This window comes from Pteronotus mesoamericanus, unplaced genomic scaffold, assembly GCF_021234165.1.
Source record: "Pteronotus mesoamericanus isolate MK-2021 breed Mesoamerican mustached bat unplaced genomic scaffold, CSHL_Meso_final contig_1, whole genome shotgun sequence".
Classification (NCBI taxonomy): domain Eukaryota; kingdom Metazoa; phylum Chordata; class Mammalia; order Chiroptera; family Mormoopidae; genus Pteronotus; species Pteronotus mesoamericanus.
This window is the reverse complement of record NW_026554998.1, coordinates 2,913,733-2,929,684: the sequence shown is the minus strand read 5'-3', so window position 1 is coordinate 2,929,684 and position 15,952 is coordinate 2,913,733. Positions and strand designations below refer to the sequence as shown.

Sequence of the window (15,952 nt, the reverse complement as noted above, 5' to 3'; positions counted from 1 at the left end):
CTCAGGACCCCTGGGATGCTGTCCACGCTCCCCGCGTGTGACGTTATGAACAGTGGGTGCCTGGAAGGTTTGTCTCTTACTTTAATTGTGCAATTAGTTCCAAAGTTCTGGATTAGCAAAAAGAGAACTGAGTGATTTGGGTGCACCCCGATGTTAGTGCTGGGGGAAGAAGGGACGTTGGTGTCGGGGTGGTGGAAGGCAAGGAGGGTGGGACTACAGGGTGGGCTGGAGTCAGGGGGAGGAGCCGGAGGCAGGCAGCTGCGCGCGGCCAGCCCGAGAGACATGGCCGGACAGGCCGGCCAGACGTGCGGCAGAGCTTTAGTGGTCCACGGGGGTCCAAGCGTGGACCCAGACGCCAGGAGCAGCCTTCAGACGGTCAGCAGCTACTGTGCCCTGGGGAGCTCCGATGCGATGGGGGCCACCCTCCTCCTGTCTCACCCCTGCAGCGCGGGAGCCCCATGCCCGACGCAGAAGCCGTTGGGCCGTAAGATGACCGAGGGACGGCAGACCCGCAGTGGCTTCTGACATTAATTTTTTTTAATATTAAAGTCCCCAGAGGCCGCCCTGTAAATCCTCATGTACCTGAGGTACGAGCTCCTAACTGTATTTGTCGCTTTCATCAGAATGAGCGGGAGCGTTAGGACACTTCGGTGTCTGCGAGTTTGTTGACTGGAAAGGAGGGGAACAAGCATTTTCGGAGGTCTCCCTCGGCCTTGGGGCGGGGGGCTCTCTCCACCACTGGCCCTGTCCCCACGCAACGCCCCTCAGCACCCCCGCGGGGCGGGCGCAGGGGCTGGTGGGCCCTTCCCCTCTAAGCCCCGATCTCAGCGGCCCCGAGGGAGAATGACTTGGGATCGCGAGGCCCCACTGAACAGGGTGAGGGAAACCAGGCTTCCCGAGGGACACAGGCTCAGAAGTGGGGCAGAGCTGGGGGCGAAGCTGGGGCAGTCGGGCGCAGGGCGCTCCTGCGGCGAAGGCGTCCATTTGTCACTCCCGCGGGAACCAGGCGCAGCATGTCCACAGATTAGGTGCCGCCGGAGCCAGCTGCTGATTTAGGGCCCTGCGTAATGAAAATATGAGCTTATAAAAATGGAAATACTGCCGAAACGCATCCATCACTTGACGAGAGGAGGTTAAATCGCGCACCGCAGGCTGGCAGTGATCGCGCCTCAGTCCTCGCTCAAGGGATTGAGGTCAACAGTGTGTCAGGCCGGCGCTGTCCCGCGGAGGTCACATGTCACGGGAGACAGGTGGCCCAGGCTGGGAAGTGGGGCCATGAGGGTTGCCCAGGGGGCACACAGGTCGGAGGCCCGACTCCCGGGGTCAGCGGTGCTTGTCAGACCCCTGCAGCTCCGCAGAGGCGCCGGCGGTCCCCGCCCCGCCCCCAGCGTCAGGGACCCCAGCCAACCCCGTGTGTCCTCCCTAGGCTACCGGGTCTCCTGGGAGGTGTACGGCAGGAACGACTCCCGGCTCACGGACACCCTCAGCAGCACGACGCACGCATATAAAATCCAAGGGCTGTCGTCTCTCACCACCTACACCATCGTTGTAGCTGCTCTCACTGCCGCGGGCGCTGGCGTGGCGACCTCGTCCACCATTTCCTCGGGCGTGCCCCCAGGTCAGTGAGAACGGCGCGGCTTCCCGCCCCCCTTCCCCTCCGAGCTCTGACCTCTCATTTAATACTTATTAAAGGGGGCGTCGGCGTCCTGCTGGGGTGGCTGGGGTAGGCAGGCGATGACCCAACCGTCAGCCTGTTTCCTGGCGTCTTCCGGTCCTGACCTGACCTCTCCTCGGTTGAGGGAAGCGGCGGTGGGAACGGGCCAGCGATGGCCAGGGGCCCCTGAAGGGCTGGCCCCAAGGGCCGCCTCCCAGGAAGCCACGCCGGAGGCGACCGCAGGGAGAGAAACCGGGAAGGTCGATCTGAGAGTTAAGAATAGTGTCTATGAAAGAAACGTCCAAACCTGCAGAAAATTGTCGTAAGAACTTGAGTTTATTTGAGCCAAACAGATAGCAATTGCAAGGAAGCGAGATTGTAGGTGCTCTGGAGAAGAACAGTGTTGCAGTTTCTTTGATGCGCTGGGATTCGGGAGGGGCCTGAAGGAAGCCGCCGAGGTGGGGAGAGCCGGCCGGGGTCCTGTTGCGGGAGAGTCCCTGGGGCTGGGGCCGCCTCGGGGTGGGCCAGCTGAGTGGGCCTGGGCTCGGCTCCGCAGGCATCCACGGGGCGCCCACAGGTGTGCAGAACCGAAGGGCACGGCTTCGCATCCTCTCTCTGAGGAAGGTGCGGCCTGCCCAGTGAGGGGTCAGTGGTCACGTCACCCCGTGAGCTGGTTCTCCGTAGAACCCTGCTTTTGCACACAACGGGAGGTGTAGAGCTTTGTTCACTCAACAAAACAATGCGAACGTGGGTGTGAGGGAAGAAGCTGCAAAGAGAAGGTGGGCAGGGAGGGTCGGCAGGGAGGGGGGCCCGACGCGAGGTGGGGGTCGCGCAGGGCCTGCCGCGGAGGCGCACGGGGTCTGTGCCGCGGGCGAGGGGGCAGCCGCTCCCCTGTCCCTCTGCAATGCACGTCCCCTTCTGAGACGGCAGCGCGCTCCTCTCCCCTTTGGAAGACTGCCACTCAACGTTCTGTCTCCCGTGTCGAAGTTCACGTTGAAGACCAAGTGTTCCCCTGAGGACCCCGCCTGCGAGAACACGGGGCGGGCGCCTGTCGGTCTGTGGTTGCAGCTGCTGGCCTCCTGCCACCCGAAAGATGTCGCTTTGCCTTGTTCTGGCCTCGGTCGTCGGGGCTGGGCGATCCCTTCCCCACCAGCACTCGTCCTGGGTGGCGGGGCCGCAGCCAGTACCGTTTCCACAGCCTGAGGATTAGCCTGGAAGGGATGTGGGCGACTGGAGGGAAGACCAAGCAAATAAAACACATGCAGCAAATAAGGCCCCAGAGCCAGTGTGGCCGCCCCCCATTAGGGGCCCCAGTCCTGTCGGGCTGGCTTCAAACACCCCGGGCAAGAGCGCGTTGGGAGGCCACTCCTCAGGCACCGGTCCCTTTCCTCCCTCGTACCTGCTCCTTCTCCGAGCAGTTTGCACCGCACGCCCTCGGCCCTTTAGAACCCACAGTGCTTTGCTTCTGAGGGGACAGGCCCTGCAGGGAGGAGTCTTCTAGAAGCTGAAGCCACAGGCAGCCTCGGGGACGGGCGTCTTCAGAACACACCCTCCTGGCTCTTAGTTGCCACAGCAACCGCACTGCAGAGGGGAAAGAGTTCGGCACTCACACCTGAATTTCGTTGTCTTGGAAACAGGCCCAGGAAGGCTAAGGCTGGGGCTGGCCCACCTGCCCGTGTCCGCTGCGCAGAGACACGGGTGTGCCCGCTTCCACCCCCTTCCCTCACCCCTCCCAAGGCTTCATGGTCACTGTCGGGGGGCACGCCCTCCCCCCTCATCCCCCCGCCACGCTCCTTGTGTCCTGTGAGGGGCCCGCCGCTCACCCGCTCTCCATTTAACACGTGTCCATTGCACAGGGACCCACTCTGTGCACGGACGAGGGCCGCCTTCCACGTCTGTCATCCGAGAGGGCACACGGCCCATGGCCGGGGGCGTAGTAGTGACCCTACTGAAGTAGGAATCACGCTGCGCCCATGGTCTGGGCCAGCTCCACTTCTCACGCTCATGGTTTTGAAAATCAATCCTCTTTTTGGTATAAAGGCATTTTGAACGCGTTTACCTGCTGACACATTTGGAATGTTTCCTAAGCTGCAACAGAATTTAAGTCTTGGTCTCTCCTCTCATTTCTCTCTAGAACTTCCCGGCGCCCCGTCGAATCTGGTCATCTCCAACATCAGCCCTCGCTCGGCCACGCTCCAGTTCCGGCCGGGCTACGACGGGAAGACGTCCATCTCCAGATGGGTCGTGGAGGGGCAGGTGCGCGTCTGTTTGGGGAGAGGGGGTCCCCAGAGGGGCACGGCAGCTGGGCCGGGTCGGCGCCTCCGCAGTGACTAACCGGGACAGGCAGGGGAGCTGGCGCAGGGGCCGCTGCGGCGCGGCCGTGGCTGGAGGAGAGCCAGAGGCCCACGCCGATCGGGGCCCTGGGGCTGGAAGGAGAGGGGACCGGAGATGTCAGGCTGGGGTCTCCCTGGACGGTAGCAGATGTGGTGGTAAGGCTTAAAATTCGTGTGGTGGTTCCAAAGGGGGATCCAGAATTTGAGAGCAAAGTTGATAGGTTTTTTAACTCTGTATCACAATTAGCTGCCCAATACGCTGGGCACTGAGCGGAGGGGGCGGGTGTTCATTGCTGCTGGCTGGTCGCTGCTTCTAGACCTTCCCAGGGGAGGGACAGAGAGGGACAATACCATTTTTTTGAAGCATCATGAGTTCATACTGATATTTCCAATTCCAATTTAAGATTATTTTACTCTGATATAGTTTACATTGTATCCCGTTAAGAATACAGGGGTGTAAGTTAAAAACCTAGGGGTTTGGGGGTGTGAAATCCCTGCATACGGCCCACAGAAGAGCTGATCATTCTATTAGAAGCACTCACTGACTCCCTGAGGACCACCTGCCAATCACTTACCTAACATCCTGGCCACCTCTCAACCTTTATGCTTGTCACATGCACACCTGTCACGAAAGCGCAGAATGAGGCTCCAGGTGACAGCGTGGGATGAAACTGGGCCACAGAGCCTTGGTTTTGATGAGACAAACAGAGAGAGGCAACCACTCCGGAAAGGCCGTGGCAACCTCGTGCCGTGACCTCGCCCGGCGCGTCGGTGGCTCGTCCTCGCGCGGTGCGGCCGGGCAGCCTGGTGCGCAACTGCTGCGTGGCCCGCTGTGTGGGCGTGCGGCCTGTGTGTGCAGCCAGCCACAGAAGGGCACGCAGGCCGCGGCTGACGTCCCACGGGGACAAACCCCGTATCAGCGTTCAGCAAAAGGAACAAAAGGAACAATGGAGGCTGAGGAACGGAAGAGAATCTGGTGCCACGCCCGCCTTTTAGAAGCTGTTCAGAAAAAGGTGAATTTTCCAAATCCTGAGCTTTGTATGAGATGCTCCCAGTCTGGAAAGAGTCAGAGAGGAGCGAGCGCCCCGGAGGGGCACACTGTGCGCGGCCTGGCCCCGCTCGGCACCCAGGCCTGCCGCGGCAGCAGCAAGAGGAGTCGCGAGGCCGCGCCCTTTCCAGGGGTTCAGGCCGAGTGGGGAGCCCAGCCCCGCGTGCTTAGCGCCCCCCGCTCAGTGCAGCAGGCCCTTGTGCAGGGCGCAGCGATGCCGCACGTGGCAGGGAAGCCAGGGACCCCCAGAGCCGTGCAGCGACCGAGGGGCGGGGCCCACGGTCCCCGGGGAGAGCCCACCTGTGCCGGCCCAGTTGCCGCCTTCGGCGCGACAGCCACGCCTCAGTGTAGAAAGGGATCGGAGGGCGCTTCACCCAGAGAAGGAGGATTCCGGAAATGTAACCCAAGGAAGAGGATAAACACATCCGAGTATTTTTGCTGAAGAAATGACACTTCATAAAAGTCAGCAACGTGGGCTTTTGGAGGCGAGGGGACGAGGCGGCAGGATTACGTGAAAGGAAAAAGGACGTAACGAGGGGAACACGTCGAGGGCCACCATCTGACCGGCGAGCAGAGCCCTTCGGACGGGAGTGGCCCCGACTCAGAGCAGACCACCGCGCGTGACCTCTCCCCTTTTACTCCCGCAAACCAGACAATTAAGAAGTAACACACACGCAGCCCGTTAAAGCAAAGCTCCAACAGCCAAATGTAGTAATTACAAAAACTCACCTCCTATCCCACTTCCTAGAAATAACACCTGTTTAATTTCCTGGTGTGTGGATCATTCTGTGTCTCTCTCCACTGTCACCCACTCTGCCTTTCTTCCCAGGAGTTTTTATTTAAAGATACTAAGTGACTTCGTATAATTCTCAGAAGAATTAGTTCTGAGGATACCTCTTTTACCAGTGCCATTCAAAACAGTAGCTATTAGCCACGTGGAACTCTTTACATTTAGATCAATTAAAATCGAATAAAATTTCAGCTCCTCTGTCTCTCCAGCCACACGGGTGAACACGTGTGTCCAGGTGGAAGGCGGGGGGCGGGGGCGCCGGCGCCGCCCCTCCTCTCCTGCCGCATCGCTGTCCCACGGTGCCGAGGTGTAAGGAGCTGCAGCGCGCGATTAGGGTTCGGGCGTCCGACGCGGTCGTTCCAGCCTCGGTTGAGCCTGTACCGACCGTCCAGCGTTTTTTTAGAACAAGTTGGAAGTGGGAGTCAAAAGCTTTCAATAATGCACATCCATTGACCCAAGTTTGAGAAACTAGTCTTAAGGAAAAAATGACGAATGTGTGTAAAAATAAATGTACAAGGATTTTTGCTTAAAAAAAAAAAAAAAAAGATTATTTTACTCTGAGTTTATATTTTAAATACCTTTTCTCTTGCACTAAAAATTATGTTTTTTTTAGAAATATTAACATAATTACTTATTATCTGTATCTTATTATTGGATAAAGAATTTCAATGTTGTAATTGCAATCGTACTACTAACAATAAGGCTACTGGAAGCAATTTAAGCATTGTCCTTAGACTATATTATACCGTGGGCATAGTCAAAATTCTGAATCCGAAATTCCTACCACTCCTTTCTCTATGCAGTTAAATCTCAGCTTCATACAAAATTAGATTCTTTCATTTTAAGGGTTTGTTTTGTTTTTTCTTTGGCTTCAGTCTTTTGTGAATCCTTCCTTTTAAAATCATGTCACTTTTTAACAAATTGTTAGGACTTTTTTTTTTATTTCATTTCTTTCCAAGCCTATAACTCACTTGCATGACTTCAAGATAAAACCACTAAGAAGGTGCGTTCAGAGAGGCATCCCGCCTGCTCCCCTGGACTCGCCAGCCCCAGCCCCCTGGGGGTGCAGGCTCACTGTCCTTTTGTCACTAAGCAGGGGCAGCCCCTCCCCTGGCTGCTGGGCGTGCCCCTGCCTGAGGCTCCAGAGGAGGACCCCTTCCCTGCTCCTTGACCTGGGCCGGGCGCCAGCTCAGGCCTCGCAGCAGCCCCCCGCCCCCGCCCCTGCCCCGGAAGGTCAGGGTGTGCTTTCTTACCCTGGGACCTGCTTCTCCGTCAGATTCGCTTTGCAAAACACGTCCTTTCCGTTCTGACCACTCTAAAGTGCGCCAGCAAGCCCGGGCGACCTGGAGAGCGCGCCAGTGTTACAGGGCAGAAGGCCCGTGGTCGGCGAGCCCGCGGACAGGCCTCTAACGAGCTGATGGGGGTTCGAATTTCTAAAAGCGGCTTTTACAGGGGTGTCCGATTCATTCATGCTTTGCGTAATCAGTAACCTTTGGCCGCAGAGCAAGCAACACGCCTCTGCCTCTCCCGGGCTTGCAGGGAGCTCCATGAAGGCAGGACACACGTGTCTGTCCCCTTATGTCACCCCGCCACCAGCCCTGCGCATGCAGCCCTGGGCTGCGCTAACCGGCAACACCAGCCCGGGCCTCCCAGCGGCTCCACGCAGGTCTCTCTGGTGACGATGCCGGTGCCAGCACCTCAGGTGCAGATGGAACTGTTTGCATCCGAAAATGGAAGGGAGAGAAAGCCCACTTAGTGCTTATTTGTGCGTAATAGGAGCCATTTGCTTAAAAGGAACTGTTTCAGGGAGGGTTGATGGGCCCATACACCCAGCACAAGCCTGTGGACTGCCGGCCCCCGGTAACTAAGGAGCGGCGGGGACGGACGCAGCGCTCGGTGCCTGGGAGCCGCGGTCAGGCGCTCGCAGAGGCCACGGGGGCCCAGCGGCGCCCACGCGATGCCGTTGGCGGCGGCACTTTCCCGGGAGGAGCCAGGGCAGCACGCTGACCTTGCCGTCTCCCAGGGGCCCTTCCCGCGGGGCCGACCACACGGACTGCGGGAGGCGACCGTCCGCCTCTGTGGGCTCAGGCCAGGAGCGGAGCCAGGAGGGGTGGCAGCGCCTCTGCTTCCCCGTCTCGCCCCGGAGCCGAGGCCTCTCCCCATAAAGCCCCCCGGCCCTGAGCTCGGGAAGGTAGGTGCTGCCTTGGCCGGCGAGGGTGCCTGGCTTCCTTGGTCTCAAGCTGAAGCCCCCACAGCCCGGGCTTCCCCCGCGCCTCACTAGGACCTGGTGGTGACCGCCGTGCGCCCCGCGGCTGGGCTGCTGCGTGTCCCCCTCATCCCCTCTGTGCGCCGAGCCCCGCTGCGGTCCAGCCCCGTGCAGAACTCCAGGGTCCCGGGGAGACACCAAACGCCACCCCGCCTCCAGCACGTGGGGAAGGCTCTTGGGGGAGCAAGGCGAGGTCGCGGCCTGGGAGGGAGGGCCGGAGGCTGTGGGCCCGAGGAGGCGTGCACCCCAGAAACACACTGCTCCCCTGAAATGAGCTTCTAAGTTGTCCGCCTTCCTGGGCATGTAGTTTCAGTGATGTTTTTCTCTTTACAAGTCCATAAAAATGGCAAGAATCTGGCAATGCTGAGGCCCAGAAGAACCTACGGTTCCTCGGAGCAGGACGGCCCGCTCGGCAGCCGGCTTCCTCGCTCCCGCGCCCACGTGCCCGGGGCCCGGCTCTGCGGGACGGCGCCTGCTGGGGCCGTAGGCTCTGCGTGGCCACGGGTCGGGGAGCGGCAGGCTGACCGGCAGGCTGACCGGCAGAGCACAGCACCAACGCGGAGCGGTGCAGACACCTGCAGGGGCCTCCCGGGGGGGCAGGGTGGTTCCTGGTTGGCCTGAGGGCACAGGGTGGGCCCCTGTTGCTCACTTGCTTGGCCAGGCCAGGTGAGTCTGGAAGTCAGATCAGTGTGGACACGGCTGCAGGCGCGGCCGCGGGCAGCGACAGACAACCCCCGGAGGTGTGGCTCAGGTCCGACTGGGGGCTCCTGCCAGGGTCACAGCCACACGAGGACACCCCCAGAGACCCAGGCGAGGTCGACAGCAGGAGACTCGCAGAGCAGCCCCGGGGGCTTGTTGGTGGGCTTGTGTGTGGCAGAGTCAGCTCTGCCCAGAGGCGGGTCACATCCCAGAGGGGCGGGGCCGCAGGCCCGGCTCGGGGCAGCTGCGAGCCCTGGTCCGCCTGAGGGCCCCCCACGTCGCGGCCAGCGGCGGCGTCTTCAGGGTGTGCCGGGGCAGGGAGGACGGGTGCGAGGAGGACAGACAGGCCCCCGGTCAGCACATGGAGGACATGGCCCTGGACCCGCAGTGAGGACGTGTGGGACCCAGGCCGGCCCCCTCTCTCTGAGTCCTCGCCGCCATGGGAGGAGGGACGGGCTGGCGGGACGCCCCCCAGCCCCCGGAAGCCCACTCCAGGGACCTCGCTCTCAGGTCGGACCGTGACAGGAACAGGGGCGCGATCTCCAGGGCAGAGGGGGGAGGTGCGTGTGCGGGACGCAACCCCCGCCCGCGTGGGAGATGCAGGGGCCGCGCCGGCCCCCGCCCACTGCGCCCCGGCCTGCAGCGTGCCCGGTGGCCCAGGACTCCCCTTTCCACAGGTGGGTGCCGTCGGGGACGAGGAGGAGTGGGTCACCCTGCACGAGGAGGAGAACGAGCCCAACGCCCAGACGCTGGAGATCCCGAACCTCACGCCCTACACGCACTACAGGTGAGGGGGCGCAGCGTTCCGGCGGCCGCTCTGCCGGCCACGGCCAGGCCTGTCTCCTGCGTGTGAGCCGGCCGTTTGCGAGGGGCGGCGACGGAAACCGACCCTGCAGGAGCAGCGCGCGGCGGAGCCTCTCCCGGGGCTGCCTCGCCGCGACTTCAGCAGCATCCGTCATCCACACCAGCTGGCGAGCCCCCTGCAGAGGGGCTGGCGGCTCTGCAGCCAGACTCACGCTGCTGTGCTGTACAAAACTCCGCGCCGTGTGTGGGCGAAGCGGGCGTCCCAGGGACACCCCTCCACTCCCCGTTCCGGGGCCCAGGGGCTGCCGGCCTCATGGCTCAGGCACTTAACGTGGCGTTCGGCCTTTCACTTCTTGATCCTGAAACCCTCCCAGGTAGTAAACCTCTGGCCTTGACCGAGTGATGTTGTGACTTCCCATAAGCGTGGGGGGAGGGGACTTCCAGCTATCGCCGCACGTGCAGGACGGTAATGCCTTGCTCTGCGGGACGGCACGCTTCATCGGATCCGGGAATGGAGGCCCACGACTGATAGCTCGGGGGGCACGCGGGGAAATGACGCCTTGTGAAGGAGCATCCTCAGGCCCACCCCGAGGTTAGGGTTTATGCGGACACCTGAGGGGGGCCCCTTCGCTTCCTCCTCCTCTCACATTTCCCCCAAGATCGGAGCAGGCGAATCAAGGTTCCAGTCGCTCCGTTTAGAGAAAACGTTTAATGTAAAATGAGCTGAGGGGGTTCAAGACTTACCACGTGAAATTAGCATCAGCTTGATGATTATTCCTAAGATCGGAGACTGCAGTTAGAGATCAGTATCCATGTCTCCAATTCATACAAACGCAGGATGCCTCGGGCATCGTTACGTGTGTGCGCTTTGGGTAGTTTGCTGGTATAAAGTTCTATTCAAATAGTTGTAGATATAGGTAAAGAGGAGACAGCTGGAAACATGAACATAGACTTCCTTTTGTTTACTTATTTTATTAAACGTATTGGGGTGGCATTGGTTAACAGAATCAGATGGGTTTCAGGTATACATTTCTCTATGCTCCAAGAGAACATGGACCTCAAAGAACATCTAATTCCACCCCCACTTTATAGACAGGGAGACAGGGCTGATCCGCGGAAGGCTGGTTGCCGACGGGATAAGAGCCCCAGGGCGTGGGTTCTGGGGCCACGCTCCCCTCCCGAGCCGGCGAGGGTCGGGGCGCGGGGCCGCGGTCATCACGGAGATGGCGCTGTCAGCACGGCCCCCGGGCGCGGCCTGCTGCCGCTGCCGTTCTGCGCGGTGGCCGCGGGGCCCTGGCCCCTGGTACGACCCTCGCCTTGAGTCAGCCAGTGGCAGCGGACGGCACAGACCTTGCCGCGGGACCCACCACTTGTGCCCCTCTAGGGCATTTGAAATCGTTGATTTGCAGGAGGTTTGCCGTTCTTCGGGGTCTTTGGGGGGAAGGGGCCAGCTATGTAGCGTGCACTTGTAATGGCACCGGGTGGGAAGAGGGCGCCCCCGAGCTCCGGCCTCCAGGATCCAGGTAGACCTGTGCCTGAGCCCCTCCTCCCCGAAACAGCCCTGGGGGGCCATTTTCCTTTGTCTTTCCACCTCCCCCGGCTCCTCTGGCTGCAGCGTGACGCGCGTCATCGGCTGTCCTCTAGGTTCCGGATGCGGCAGGTGAACGTGGTCGGTGCCAGCCCCTTCAGCCCATCCTCCCGGGTCATCCAGACACTGCAGGCGCCCCCGGACGCGGCTCCCGCCAGTGTCACCGTCCGGACCGCCAGCGAGACCAGCCTGCGGCTGCGCTGGGTGGTGAGCGGGGAGGCCGGGGAGGCGCCGGGGCCTGTCTGCAGCCCCCAGGGACGCACGTGACCCAGAGCTCGGTCCCCTCTCAGCCCCGCCCCTGTGCCAGTCAAGGCTAATCTCACCACTAAGCCAAAAGCATTGCTGTGCAGCTGGCGCCGGATCCCAGGCCAGGCCAGGCTCTCTCATTAATCAGTGATGTTCCTCATGGGCTTCCGGGCGCTGGGGGGCCGTCTTCAGGGGAGGGTGTGGATGGTGCCGCAGGCTGGACCAGTAAGTCCTTAACCCAGCTCAGCATGGAACTTCATATTTGCAAGAGAGGCCGCTTGGTATTTAATCAGAACATTCCCCACAGAATTAAGCCAAGGTGTATTAAAAAAAAATTACGTCCAGCCAAATTTACTGACAAGATTTCATTTAATTAACAGAAGAAAAGTTTCAGGGACAAATATAGTTTCTAAAAATATTCCCCCAAAAAAGTACTGTCCATGGAATTGGCCCCGTAAGCAGGCCCCCCACCGCATGGAGACCTGGGCGGGGCCGTTCTGAGACATCAGCGCGTGTGGCTCTCCTCCCAGCCCCTGCCCGACTCCCAGTACAACGGGAACCCCGAGTCGGTGGGCTACAGGGTCAAGTACTGGCGCGCGGACCTGCAGACCCCGGCGCTGGCGCATGTCATCAGCGACCGGCTGGAGCGAGAGTGCACCATCGAGGAGCTGGAGGAGTGGACCGAGTACGAGCTGCAGATGCAGGCCTTCAACGCCATCGGCGCCGGGCCCTGGAGCGAGGTGGTGCGGGGGCGCACGCGCGAGTCAGGTGAGACGCCGGCCTGGAGACCCAGCTCCCTCGCGCCTTCCAGAGACAGAGCTGAGCCCTGGGTCTCCCTGGCTCCTCCCTGGCTCCTCTCTGGCTCCTCCCTCCTGTGTCTCTGTGGCCCAGGAATTAAGTCAACCTCAAAGATAATTTAAGTAAAACTCCATTAGAGCCCATCCCCCTAATTTGAAATCGACACTGAGCTCTCCAGGGGCTGGACTCAGGTATTATTTCTTTAATTAGGGATATTCTCACCATCAGTGGTGAAAAGCGAGAGCGCACAGAGGCTTCTGAGGGAGAGCGCCCACCCTCGCGAAGGGAGGGGGGGGCCCGGTAGGACGGGCGTGGCGCCGGCGAGCCTGGTAGCAGAACGGCCCGGGAAGCAGGGAGAACGGTTTCTCTCCTCAGCCTCGTGGCCCGTGCCCATTCCCCCCGATGCCTCCCAGCGGGTCTGGACCTGGCCTGGCCATTGTCAGGATGCACGTGTAGGGTACGGGGCAGCCTGACCTTGACCTTGGCCTGCTCTCAGTCCCGGGCTCCAGGCTGCGGTCTCTCCCAGGAGCCCAGGCTGTGGGCCTGCAGTGTGACTGATCTCTTCCTAACCCCGGCTGTGGGTGGGGGTGGGAGTGGGAGGGGCAGAGGAAGGACCCCCAACCAGCAGCTGGAGAAACAGGGCGGCTTCCCGGCCAGGACCTGTCAGCGAGCGCTGCGACCCCGGAGCGGGCGGACCGCCAGACGGGCAGGCTGGCGGGCGCCTCTGAGGACGAGCCACAGGGCAGCCCCCACCTCCAGGGGGACCAGCGCTGAGCGCGGGGGCTGCCAGGGCCGTGGGGTCGCGTGCACTTCCGTGAAGCTCTGTTCCCTTCAAATTCTGAGCCTTCATGACCAAGGAGAGACCTTGAAGAAGTCTGGGGGGGGCAGGTCTGACTTCAGTCATGGGCAGTCAATGAAACATTTTTTTAAAAGTTACTAGAAAAGTAGGGGTAAAGTATAATTTTTGAAATTTAAATTTTATTGATGGGTGCATAAGAAAAACGGGGGTCCCACAGACGCAGAGGCACCGAGGGAACGGACGGCAGGAGTGGCAGGTGCTGAGCCCGGTGTGGGTCCCGGCGGGGGTCAGGGGGTGTGGATGGGGCCGCGGCCTTCCGTTCAGGTGGCTCCTGGACTCGGGACTGGATGCCCACCAGGAACTCTCGGCCTCAAGTCTTGGTGCGTCTGTCAGGACCGAGACCCCCCAACACGGGCAGGGCCCTGGGAGGCCGTGCCCTGTGCGGAGGGGGAGCCCGGGGCACCCTGTGTCTGCTGGGCGCCACGCCAGGGCCTGCTCTGGTCCAGGCTCTGAACGTGCGCAGTGCGAATGGTCCAGAAACCCCCAGAGGAGCAGTTGGTGTAGAACTTAATTCCGACACAAAAGCACAAGCAGCAAAAGAAAGCAATAAAGTCATTGGAGTTCATCAAAATGAAAAATCTTCTTCTCCAAAGAATACCATAAAGAGTATTAAAAAATCCCCAGACTGGTAGAAAATATTTGCAAATCATATATCTGATAAGGGACTGGTGTCCAGAGTGCACATTTATAAAAACTCTTACAACTCCACAATGAAAAGGCGACCCCACTAAAAACCAGACAAAGGATGTGAGTAGACGAGCCTTCAGAGACGACATGCAAGCCGCCGGTCAGCGTCAGGAGACGCACCTCGGAACTGCACCCCCGGGGGCTGGAATACAATTTAAAACGGGACAAGAGCGAGTGTAGGGGACGATGTGGAGAAATGGAGACCTCTGTGTGGCTGGTGGCACAGCCGCCCGGGACCGGCAGGGCGCGCCTGATGCGAACCGGGACGGGTGCGCGTGCGCGGCGGCGGGCGCGTCGCACGCAGCCCTGCGACCGCGCAGGCCCCTCTCGCACCTTGGTGGCGGCCACCCCTGACTGGGACGGGCGCCAGCCTGGGGCTTCTCTCTGTCAGCGCTCACTCTTTCCCTCCGTTGGATGGTGACGGTGCAGGGAAAGTTATCTTCTAACGCTGAGTGTTTGTTCACTTGGGGAGTTTTGTTCGGTGCGTTTCTCCCTGGGAAGAGGCGTTTGAGCCCAGCAGGGGCTCTCATCACCGGCTGGATACGAGGCTTATCGCCCTTCGCTCGCAGGCAAGGGTGGTTCAACGTCAGACGCTCTTCGGCCAGGAAAGGCGGGGCCTCGGCGCCCTCCTCGCTGGCTCCCCCACAGGGGCCCTGGCGCTCAGCCGCGGGTGGCACCTGGGGCGCTTCGGGCACCCCTGCAGCGTTGGCGGTCCTGGAGCTTCAGTCCCTCCGCCTCCGAACGGAGCTTCTAAAACCTTTTGCCGCAGAAGCTCCCCACTCTGAGCCGCAAGCCCTCCTGGTCTGATGTCCTGCCTTCCCTGTCCTGCTGATAGTCCCCCTGACTATCCCCAGCACAGAGCCCGGCCCAGCAGAGAACTGGCCCCGCCAGGCCCTCTCGGCATTTTGGGCTGGGGGGGCGGTAGGCAGGGTGAAGGGGTGGCCCGGCCAAATGGTGAAGGGAGCCAAAGGGGAAGGGGGCCAGAGGGAGCTGAGGGGGAGAACGCACCCCCGACACCCCTCTGGAATGAAGTGTCGCCGGGGAGACAGCATCTGTCAGTGAGTCATGCGAGGCCCAGGTCCGGGCTTGCACGGGGGCGGGGACACTGAGCAGGACCGTTGGGACCACGCTGGCAGGAGCTCGCGGTCCTCAGTGCCGCCTGACTGCCCCCACGGCATCTCGTGCTACATTGTAAAGATCCACGAGGCCTCAAACCCGAGAGAGAGTGAGAGACTGGCGGCAGGAGGCATGGCGGCGAGCTCGGCGCCGCGGTTCCTTCCCGGGACGGGAGGGCAAGCGGAGGAGGAAACGCTGCGCTTCTCGTGGCGTTGCTCCCACGGGAGGGGAATGTCCGAGACACGGAACTTAAGACGTCAGGTGTCAGCTCGGGCAAGGGGTTGACTCTGCCTCCAGATAGCTAACGGGTCTGGTTTTTCTTTCAAGTCTTAAAACCAAACACACCTCATAACCACGTGGCAGGCAGGCGTGGTGCGGGTAGACACAGGCCGGCTGGAATGTTACTCCTGCCACTTGCCCCTCCCTGTCCCAGCGGGACTCCTGCCTTGTCTGAGCCCGTGTCTTTGCCGCAGTCACCCGGGTGCCCTCATTCTCCAGGGACATGGAGCGCCCTCCAGGAAAGGGGAACACGCGTGACCATTCGCTCACGGTCGTCCTCACAGGGTCAGCCTCCCGACCTCCTGGCTTCTGGCGGGGACCCTGCACAGCAGTAGCGTCTCCTGCGGGGTCAGCCCCGAAGTTGCCCTCAGGGCTGAGTGAGGAGACGGGGACAGGTCGCTCCCTGCAGTCGCTAGGACTCACTGACCGTGAAGCCTCTCCCGTCCTCGACCACGGAGGCTCCGGAGGGCGGTGTGGCCTTCGAGCCACAGCTAGGAGCCACCCTTGGCTTGGTGCCTGTTGGGGACAGTGCGCCCCTGACGGTGTGAGGACCCCCAGGCCCGCTTTTCACCGTCTGAGTGATGTTCGCGGCTCACGTGGGCCCGTAAGAGAGCCAGAGAAGCGAGTTGAGATCATCTAGGGTATCGTTCAGGTTTGAGCATTGCCTGTACACACTTCACATGTGAACGTATCAAGACGAATGAGCCCGGTGACAAAGGCAACAGAAAAGAGCAAAGCGTGGCCTCCCCTGCACACGAGTCGGACACGTGCGCCTGCGCCCCGAC

At 61.0% G+C, this 15,952-nt stretch overlaps 1 protein-coding gene across 1 annotated transcript in view; it reads left to right on the top strand.

Annotated features, from left to right (window-relative positions):
- Positions 1–15,952, top strand: part of SDK1 (sidekick cell adhesion molecule 1) — a 555,116-nt gene that overhangs the window by 486,436 nt on the left and 52,728 nt on the right. The window contains exons 21-25 of the mRNA XM_054572434.1: positions 1,427–1,618; positions 3,789–3,910; positions 9,468–9,577; positions 11,239–11,389; positions 11,959–12,196. Coding sequence (XP_054428409.1) covers positions 1,427–1,618; positions 3,789–3,910; positions 9,468–9,577; positions 11,239–11,389; positions 11,959–12,196 — 813 coding nt within the window. The remainder of the gene's footprint in view (positions 1–1,426; positions 1,619–3,788; positions 3,911–9,467; positions 9,578–11,238; positions 11,390–11,958; positions 12,197–15,952) is intronic.